At 34.1% G+C, this 10,731-nt stretch overlaps 1 protein-coding gene across 1 annotated transcript; it reads right to left on the minus strand.

Annotated features, from left to right (window-relative positions):
- Positions 1 to 148: 148 nt before the first annotated feature.
- On the minus strand, positions 149 to 8,965 carry noxred1 (NADP-dependent oxidoreductase domain containing 1). Its single transcript, XM_067367521.1, has 6 exons — positions 8,744 to 8,965; positions 8,481 to 8,644; positions 5,179 to 5,359; positions 2,273 to 2,430; positions 903 to 1,101; positions 149 to 648 (listed from the first exon to the last, which is right to left on the minus strand). The coding sequence occupies exons 1-6, from the start codon at positions 8,899 to 8,901 to the stop codon at positions 510 to 512; spliced, it is 999 nt and encodes a 332-aa protein (XP_067223622.1). The 5' UTR covers positions 8,902 to 8,965; the 3' UTR covers positions 149 to 509.
- Between the last annotated feature and the right edge of the window lie 1,766 nt (positions 8,966 to 10,731).

Below are 10,731 nucleotides of genomic sequence, written 5' to 3' on the forward strand. Positions count from 1 at the left end.
ATATATATATATATATATATATATATATATATATATATATATATATAGTGTACATTTAAATCACTCTATAAAATAAAATAATAAAATGCAAAACAAATACCACAGAAAATGATTTATCTTACATTTATTTTACAAGTATTTTCCATTGGTAGCATTACATGTTTTGTGAGATAAGTGAACAGTTCTATTGTTTATTTAGTTCTAGTCAATATTTACTTGATTTGCAATTTTCTAGTTATCTTGGCACAATCAAATGTACTTTGGCCTTGTGTGGCAAAATTCAGCAGAGGATAACACACAAATATAGCACTAAGGCAGCTCAAAGGGATAGAGCTGACATACTAACTTTTCCCCTGAGTTTAATTAGCACTTATTTTAGACTCCTCTTGCAAACATAACAGTTGGTTAATTATAAACAGATTAAACATGAACACAAATTTCACACTGAAATGTTGCACAATTTAATTGATTTGTTTCAGTAAACAAATAACTATGAAGAAAAGTACGTCCTATCCTTCTGCTAGGTTTGAAAATACATTGTAGTACATGATTGAAATGCAGTCTCGCAAATCTTTACTTCTTGACACCAAATCAGTCAATGGAGAGTTTTTAGTCTGTGCATCAACCAAATTGATCCACGGAAAAAGGCTGTAAAACAACAGAGACAAACAATTATGAACAAATTATTATAAAACTGAAACTAAAACTGTTAAAAACATTTCTGTTAAAAGAAATAAAGCTTAAATAAAATAAAATGTAAATATTAGTTGAAAAACTTAAATTGAAACAAAAATTTGCCTTGCCAATGAACAGAAATAAGTTTAAGTTGAAGCGCTACAATTATAATTAAAACTAAAATAACACTGCTGTAATCCTTTGTATGAAAAAATCTTTAGACTCACTCGTCGGGTTTATTGGGATCAGATGCACTGGGTGAATTTACAAAACTGTGATAAGTAAATGTCTTTGTTGAAACACCGGTCTCAAACAGTCCATTTAGCAGGCGAAGAGTCTTTCCGGACCCCAGCTTCTCGGCCGTGCACATGTTGAGGAGACTGTACACCACAGCTGATACCCATCTCTGATCCAGGAAGAGGCCACCTTCAGTAAACACTCAAAGTTTACTTAATGGACTCTTATAGCACACCATAAGAAACCACACTGTATTGAATTCACATGACAGATGGATGCAGACATATTTTGAGGGGATATAAAAAATATCAGTGTAGTTAATAAGCAGCTGGTTATAAAGTTGCAAAAAAGAATCAAAAGATTATTTGTGCACCTAAGATTAATAAATTTTCATTGACACTTTTTAACTTTTTAATAATTTGAAACATCATAATACAAAGTTTCAATGTCTTTTTGTGTTTATTTGCATATTTATGACGAATCACTTGCTGTATTCCTCATTTGGATAAAAGCGTCTGCAAAATGAACAAATGTAAAAGATTGTTAAATTATTTTAATATATATATTTTAGTGTTATTTATTCATCTGATGCAAAGCTGAATTTTCAGCATCATTACTCCAGTCTTCAGTGTCACATGATCCTTCAGAAATCATTCTAATATACTGATTTGCTGCTCAAGAAACATTTCTTATTATTATCAAGGTTGAAAACATCTGTGCTGCTTAAAGGATTAGTTGACTTTGAAATGAAAATTAGCCCAAGCTTTACACACCATCAAGCCATCCTAGGTGTATATGACTTTATTCTTTCTGATGAACACAATTGCAGAAATACTAATAAATATCCTGATCCTTTAATATTTAATAACAAATCCTTTAATATTTTTGTGGAAACATATGTGATACTATGGAGCCCCTAAAGGGACATGACGGTGAAAAAAAATATGGGATAAAAACAAAAATTGTCAGTGCTTTTGTGTTCTCTCACAAATGTTTTGAGTTCGCTCACAGTAGCCTACCTCTGAGTTCACTTGAAAGGAACACAAAGGTTTAGCAAGAGAACGCAAAATTTTTGGGGGAAGGCAAAATTTTTGCGAGAGAACGTAAAAGCATTGACATAATTTTTCCTCCCATCTCATCATTTTTTTCATCACATGTCCCTTTGGGGGCTCCGTATGAAACATTTTCTTTGATGAATAGAAAGTTTAAAAGAACTGCTTTTATTTATTAATTTTTTAATATTTATTTGGATATTATTATTTTATTTATTTAGATATGTTGTTAATAATAATAATGTTATTTATTCCTTAATATTTTAATGTCTATAATAATGACAGATACACCTACAGATATCACACACCATTCATTGAAAGAGGAAGTGAGGCGGAAAGCACTTCCTTGTGCTTTAAAGCTGTGGTCACTTGATTGTGGAGGAGCCAAATTGCAGTCACATCATCACAAGCCACAAATTCATACTGGGGTTTGATAATAAAACTGTGGTCAAGAAGCATTGCAAGCCTGAAAAAAAAAAAGGTTTTGAGAAGATGATAAGTTGATGCTTAACTATGGTATGACAATAAAAATAACTAACACAGAAATGTTTTATTGTAATTTTCTTTCAAAATCTAAGTTTTGGAAGTAGGGTTGTTAAAAGTACATGTACGGAAATTTAAAAAATGTGACGATACCAGCATTTCCCCCCAGCATTTTAAGTGCTGTTGAGCGGATTCTGGCTAACATAAACACCTCTGATTGGCTATTGAGTTCATACGCTCAACAGATATGTCTATGATTAGCTACACAGATCAACACTTCAAAAACATGTTGTAAATAGGCATCTTTGACGCTCTTCAAGTCAGTACTTTTGACAACCCTATTTGGAAGTATAGAGTGCAATAGTGCCCACCTCCTTTTTCAGCGCCGCTGGTTCCAGAAGTATTTTGTTCCATTCATTTCTCCCATATGGATTTAAAAATAGTCTTCGTTAAAGAGTTTTAAGCCATGAACCAAACCAACCAGCTACGATGTGAATCACAACACTAAAAACTTTGATTTAAAGCAAAAAAAGTTTTTTGAAAATCGACAAAAAGACAAAGGTACAAGACTGTGAGGGAAAGAACTACAATCCCATGAGGCATTGCGAACAGCATAATCAAATTAAAAACTATGGAGAAATATAAAACTACTCATTTACAAATGTTGATTATGAACATGTATAAAAACAATGTATTTTAAAGGTGCCGTAGAACGCATTTTCAAAAAATGTAATAAAAGTCTAAGGTGTCCCCTGAATATGTCTGTGAAGTTTCAGCACAAAATACCCCATAGATTTTTTTTTTATTCATTTTTTTTAACTGCCTATTTTGGGGCATCATTAAATATGCGCCGATTCAGGCTGCGGCCCCTTTAATTCTCATGCTCCCCACCCACAGAGCTTGCGCTTGTCTTAAACAGCATAAATAAATTCCACACAGCTAATATAACCCTCAAAATGGATCTTTACAAAGTGTTTGTCATGCAACATGTCTAATTGCGTAAGTACGGTATTTATTTGGATGTTTACATTTGATTCTGAATGAGTTTGATGGTGCTCTGTGGCTAAAGCTAACATTACACACTGTTGGAGAGATTTATAAAGAATGAAGTTGTGTTTATGAATTATACAGACTGCAAGTGTTTAATAATGAAAATAGCGACGGCTCTTGTCTCCATGAATACAGTAATAAACGATGGTAACTTTAACCACATTTAACAGTACATTAGCAACATGCTAACGAAACATTTAGAAAGACAATTTAAAAATATCACTAAAAATATCATGATATCATGGATCATGTCAGTTATTATTGCGCCATCTGCCATTTTTCGCTATTGTCCTTGCTTGCTTACCTAGTCTGATGATTCAGCTGTGCACATCCAGACGTTAATACTGGCTGCCCTTGTGTAATGCCTTGAACATGGGCTGGCATATGCAAATATTGGGGGCGTACATATTAATGATCCTGACTGTTACGTAACAGTCGGTGTTATGTTGAGATTCGCCTGTTCTTCGGAGGTCTTTTAAACAAATCAAATTTACATAAGAAGGAGGAAACAATGGAGTTTGAGACTCACTGTACATGTATGTCATTTCCATGTACTGAACTCTTGTTATTCAACTATGCCTAGGTAAATTAAATTTTTCATTCTACGGCACCTTTAAGTAGTTTATTGCAAAAAATGCACATATATATACACTGCCCAGCCAAAAAAAAAAGAGGTCGCTGTTTGGATTTTAATAGGTAAATACTTAAGAATCTATGAATGGATCATTATTACAGTGATTATTATGTTTCTAACATGTTATATGTTTGGCAAACAACCATGTTGGAATATGTATCATGACCATATTCCAGGTCCAGGATGACAATGCCAATATTCATCAGGGTTAAAACTGTGTAAAAATGGTTCCGAGAGTACAAAGAATAATTTTCACACAAAATGCCAATTCATGTGTGAAAATGATTCTTCATGCTTTCTGAAGCATTCTTTCACAGTTTGAGCCTGATGAATCTTGACATTGTCATCCTGGAATATGGCCATGATGTGTCTTCCTACATAGTTGTTTAAGAAATGAAAAGCTACACACTCCATCTTTTAGGGTTAAAAGAACCGTTGCCAAACATATAACATGCTAGAAACATAATAATCACTGTAATAATGGTCCATTCATAGGTTCTTAAGTATTGACCTATTAAAATCCAAACAGTGACTTTTTTTGGCCAGGCAGTGTATAAGCATTTCAGTATTTTGAAAGCATAGGGAGATCAACTAAATTACGTAATTTGCGGCGCTTCATGGGAGTGGGCGGAGCTAAAGAGCTCTTTTGGAGCATGTTGCTTTTTTCGACCCTCTGATTGGTGTAATTTTCTATACAGCATCATGGGTAATGTAGTTTAATTCCGCTTTTAAAGACGATTATTTTAAAAATAAACTAAAATAATTTGGTCTGACGTCTTCAGCAGAAGCATATAACATGGATTAAAAACCTTGTAGCTCACAGTATGGCTGTCTTTAAAGGTTTTATATGTTAACATTAAAAATCAATTTCCTTATGGAGAACATGAATGGGTTTTTACTTCCGGAACCCAACTGTATAATCAAAATCTGGAAGAGATTCAATCAACAAACAGATATCAAAGAAGAGGAGATTTTCCTTATTTCATAATGAATAACAGTGAGTATTCAAAATGAAGCTAATAATCTGAAGTATGTTCATCTTAATACCTGTTCAGTGGCACTGCTGAAGTAATACTGTACACAAGACAGCCTGAAGACAGATGGCAGCGAATGTCTGAGCATACTTGAGGAAGATGAGTAGGCAAGACACAGAGGAAGAGTAAATCTGCCCATTTAGCCAGTCTAATGTTGTCAAAGTAACACTCAACACCAATGTTTGAAATTTCCCCTATGGATCAATGAAAGAAATGTGAGAATTAACTAGTAGATCTTGATGAAAATCCTGATTTATCGGTTAGGTAACACCAGTCCTGCAATGTCAAATGTAAAACTGGTCTGATTTTAATCTTTATGACAGCCAGACTATGAGGGAGGATTTTTATGATATGTGAACCATTAGTGTGGAAACAACTCCTGACTGCATGAATAATTACTATGACAAGAGGGCGCCAGTGGGTCGCAGGCGAGTGGACCTTCACATGTGTTTCCATAGTAACACCTTGCACCATTATGCAGCTTTGATGCACCTCTATAAGGATCAACACACTCACAAATCAGTTCAGCCTCACACAGTGTTGTAAGGACTGTGAGAATTCATGTGTAGTTAAGCAGCTATTTGATGCAAAAATAATCAAAAAAATACAAACCTGATTCCAAAAAAGTTGGGACACTGTACAAATTGTGAATAAAAAAATTGGTGGAAGTTTCAAATTTCAATATTTTATTCAGAATACAACATAGATGTTTAAATGTTTAAACTGAGAAAATGTATCATTTTAAAGGAAAAATAAGTTGATTTTAAATTTCATGACAACACATCTCAAAAAAGTTGGGACAAGGCCATGTTTACCACTGTGTGGCATCCCCTCTTCTTTTTATATCAGTCTGCAAACGTCTGGGGACTGAGGAGACAAGTTGCTCAAGTTTAGGAATAGAAATGTTGTCCCATTCTTGTCTAATACAGGCTTCTAGTTGCTCAACTGTCTTAGGTCTTCTTTGTCGCATCTTCCTCTTTATGAAGCGCCAAATGTTTTCTATGGGTGAAAGATCTGGACTGCAGGCTGGCCATTTCAGTACCCGGATCCTTCTTCTACGCAGCCATGATGTTGTAATTGATGCAGTATGTGGTCTGGCATTTTCATGTTGAAAAATGCAAGGTCTTCCCTGAAAAAGACTACGTCTGGATGGGAGCATATGGATATACCTTTCAGCATTGATGGTGCCTTTCCAGATGTGTAAGCTGCCTATGCCACACGCACTCATGCAACCCCATACCATCAGAGATGCAGGCTTCTGTACTGAGCGCTGACAACAACTTGGGTTGTCCTTGTCCTCTTTAGTACGGATGACATGGCGTCCCACTTTGCCACAGTCCATTTTAAATGAGCCTTGGCCCGGAGAAAACGCCTGCGCTTCTGGATCATGTTTGGATATGGCTTCTTTTTTGACCTGTAGAGTTTTAGCCAGCAACGGCGAATGACACGGTGGATAGTGTAACAATGTTTTCTGGAAGTATTGCTGAGCCCATGTTGTGATTTCCATTACAGTAGCATTCCTGTATGTGATGCATTGCCGTCTAAGGGCCCGAAGATCACGGGCATCCAGTATGGTTTTCCGGCCTTGATCCTTACGCACAAACATTGTTCCAGATTCTGTGAATCTTTGGATGATATTATGTACTGTAGATGATGATAACTTCAAACTCTGCAATTTTTCTCTGAGAAACTCCTTTCTGATATTGCTCCACTATTTTTCGCCGCAGCATTGGGGGAATTGGTGATCTTCTGCCCATCTTGACTTCTGAGAGACACTGCCACTCTGAGAGGCTCTTTTTATACCCAATCATGTTGCCAATTGACCTAATAAGTTGCAAATTGGTCCTCCAGCTGTTCCTTATATGTACATTTAACTCTTATTGCTACCTGTCCCAACTTTTTTGGAATGTGTAGCTCTCATGAAATCCAAAATGAGCCAATATTTGGCATGACATTTCAAAATGTCTCACTTTCAACATTTGATATGTTATCTATATCCTATTGTGAATAAAATATAAGTTTATGAGATTTGTAAATTATTGCATTCCTTTTTTATTCACAATTTGTACAGTGTCCCAACTTTTTTGAAATCGGGTTTGTAAAAGAATGCTACTAAAGATATTTGTGCACTTAAGATTATCCATGTTTCATTGACATCTTTTAATCATTTAGGAAACAAAATATATGGGCTAGATTATACAACTAGATGCAGTTATTCAGATTTTAAAACAATTGCAAAGTTTGGGATCACTATATGATTTTTTAAAAATGTTTTTAAAAGAAGTCTCACAAAGGGTGTATTTATTTGATCAAAAATACAGTAAAACAGTAGTACTGTGAAATATTTTTACAAAAATATAAAATAACTATTTTCCATTCTAATATATTTTAAAATGTAATTTATTCCTGTGATGTCAAAGCTGAAATTTCTTTAGTGTCACATGACCCTTCAGAAATCATTCTAATATGCTGATTTGATATTTATTATTATTACTATTCAATGTAAAAATGTCTTTATTGTCACTTTTGATCCATATAATGCATCCTTACTGAATAAAATTAATTCTTTTAAAAATTAAATCTTACTGACCCCAGATTTTTTGAATAACAGTGTATAAGTTACTACAAAAACAACAAGTATTATTTATTTCTTATTTTAATGTTTATTAATATAATTAATTTTATATGATTTTACTTTATAGGTATTATATATAATTTATTGCATAATTTATAATTGAATACACAGAGAGAGAGAGAGAGAGAGAGAGAGAGAGAGAGAGAGAGAGAGAGAGAGAGAGTAATCCACTATATTGTAGAGGGGGGTCAAAATGACAATTTTCACCTACAATTTTAAGCCAAATTACAGGGAGAGAAAATGACTAGATAGATGGCAGCAAAATTATGTTATATTTACACAAAGATTGGTAGGGATATGTTAGCAATTCTCGTTGCATTATATGCCAACTGTGACCGTTCAAAAATGGGGAGAAGCACTTTTCATGTTTGTTGTTTTTTTCAAAATTAACATGTCTGTAACTCAAAAAGTATTAAAGATATCTCAATGTAATGTATTTTTAAATTCTGGTTCTTGAACAAACTTCTTTTATAGGGCTCTATATGGTTAAATAACCCAGAGTTATGAGGATATCAATGGTGCTTCATGAGAAAATTGTCAGTGGTCAAAAATGTGTGTCACTTTGCATACAGCTGATACTTTTTTCTTTTAAAGTGCAATGTCTAAAGCAAAAATAATGTTGAAAAACTAAACTAGAAATGTATCTTGTTTCCCTCTACATACAGTATATACTCACTAACCTAAGGTCTCGGGTCTTTTAGTTGAGATGTTGATGTGGCGTGGCTTGAGGCTGGATGCACGCAGTAAAAGCATTGCCAACTGTTTGCCCATATGTCCTCCACCCAGAATGCCAACAGACAGATGTGTTTTAGCACTGCAGACATCCTCAGCATTCAGTTTCTTTCTGTGGGAAAATGTACGTGGCTGTGTGGTAAAACCAAACCGCCGTCCATATGTATATTAGAGTCATATGAGATCCACAACATTGTTCGACTGCTCTTACCTTAATAATCTGAAAAGTTCATAGACAAATACAGCATGCGCGCATCCGCTGATAGTCAACCCAGCAGATCGACTGCGCAGATAAAGCAGTTCTTTCTCATCTTCACTGAGTCCAGCCTCAAATCCGAGAGAGATTAAATTATCGGTCAAGTCCAACATTTCGATAAAACATTTAAATAGTTGATGTTTAGTTAGTTACAATTTTTACGTAAACATGTCCGGTTTCTATAGTAACTACTTCAAACTGTGAAACTAGAATCAATAAGATAAGACAAAAGTAGTTGCTTTACGTCAGGTTTTCAAAATAAAAGTTTTCAAAATTGGCACTTTATTCAGAATTTAGATTAGAATATAGAGACATTTCATGTTTGAAGACCTATGTTGGCATGCTGAATGAAAATTTTATTCATAGCAAGTTTATAAAAATAAAATACAAAATAATTCCAACTGAAAAAAACAACAACAAATAAACAAAACAGAAAAAACACTGTACAAGGCATTTATGATACAAATAAAAATTAACACAAATAATTACAATAATGTACAATGTCCCACCCCATAACATTCTTTTGTACACTGTACATTTAACTTCATAAATTGTGAACAACAATATGCAGTAAAAAAAATTAAATAAAAATTATACAGATGCAAAACTGTTATCATCATGTATTGTTTTCTTTTCTCAGACTGTTACATCATTATGTCATTTTGTGACCATTAATAATAGAACAGTAATAGAGAAATCCAGCCATTGGAACATTTGCAACTTTCTAGTTTTGTTTATTCCCTTCAGATCCTTAGAGATGAGAAATCATCGTACCACACGGATATACTGTCAGTCCATTGCAATAACAATAATGTGCAGTTTAATTGTTCAAAATATAGACAAACACATGGGACAAACAAGTTAAGAAAAGAAACTCAATGTGTAAATTTGTTTTTGAATGGTCTAGTTTGGAAGAGATAAAACCAGTATACTAGATTACAGTATACTAGACTAGCATTTCACTAGATTGATGTTATTTTACAGAAGGCGAAGGGGTTTGCCAAAATGAAAAACAGCATTTCAGGATGTCCAGGAAAATTCTGTGCTGTTTTCTTTGTTATTTAACAGTGATCTGATGAACATAAAACTTTGACAGATTGAAATTTGCCTGTAATCTACTTCGGCCAAAGGATTTATTGCAGTGATAGTAGAAAACAGCAGTTTTAAGGTGACTTGACCAGACTGTGTATTAGGGCAGAATGGAGATCTTATTTTAATATCAAAGGTTGTGATTGCAACTCTCAATAGAGATGCTATATTGGGAGAAAAATCATGCTACTAATGCCTTTTTTCAATCCCTAAATTTCATCTGCCATGAGAAAATATTAATATTTTTACGATGCCATTTGCTGATGTCCCACATGCTCTGGTAAATCACCTACCAGATTACACCGGCATACACAAATGCATATTAACCAGCCAAGGATTGAGTAGGAACACAAACATTCATTCTGCAAGTGCTCATATAAAGTTAAAACGTGGGTAATGAGCTAAAACACAAACCAGAGGATGGACAGGAAAACAAATATGAAGTCCCTATTTACAAGCTGACAGTACTTATCAGGCTACAAACTCCAGGTATATGAAAACTTGTAAGCTGTGTTTATTGTACATTGCGGCATTTTATTTCTCTCTAGCTCATGCAAAGTGTTGACCTTCTATGGGAAGTGGAAGCTATATTACAAGCGGAAAAGGAAGACGGCTGTGTATGTTAATGCTCCAGTCTTTGAAGGGAATTAGCTGCATGCTTTTTAAAAATAGGTATTATTATTTTTAAGGAATTATGAAACACAAAAAACTTCGTTAGGAGTGACAAATGGCAAATTGCAGCTAAAAAATGCTGAGGTTTTGTAATGTAAAACTAATCTTCATTCAATTTTTTTTAACTGAATATCATGTGGCACATACAATAAAACTATGTTTAGTCAGTGATATTGGCTACT

The sequence above is a fragment of the Chanodichthys erythropterus genome, chromosome 18 (assembly GCF_024489055.1).
Source record: "Chanodichthys erythropterus isolate Z2021 chromosome 18, ASM2448905v1, whole genome shotgun sequence".
NCBI lineage: Eukaryota > Metazoa > Chordata > Actinopteri > Cypriniformes > Xenocyprididae > Chanodichthys > Chanodichthys erythropterus.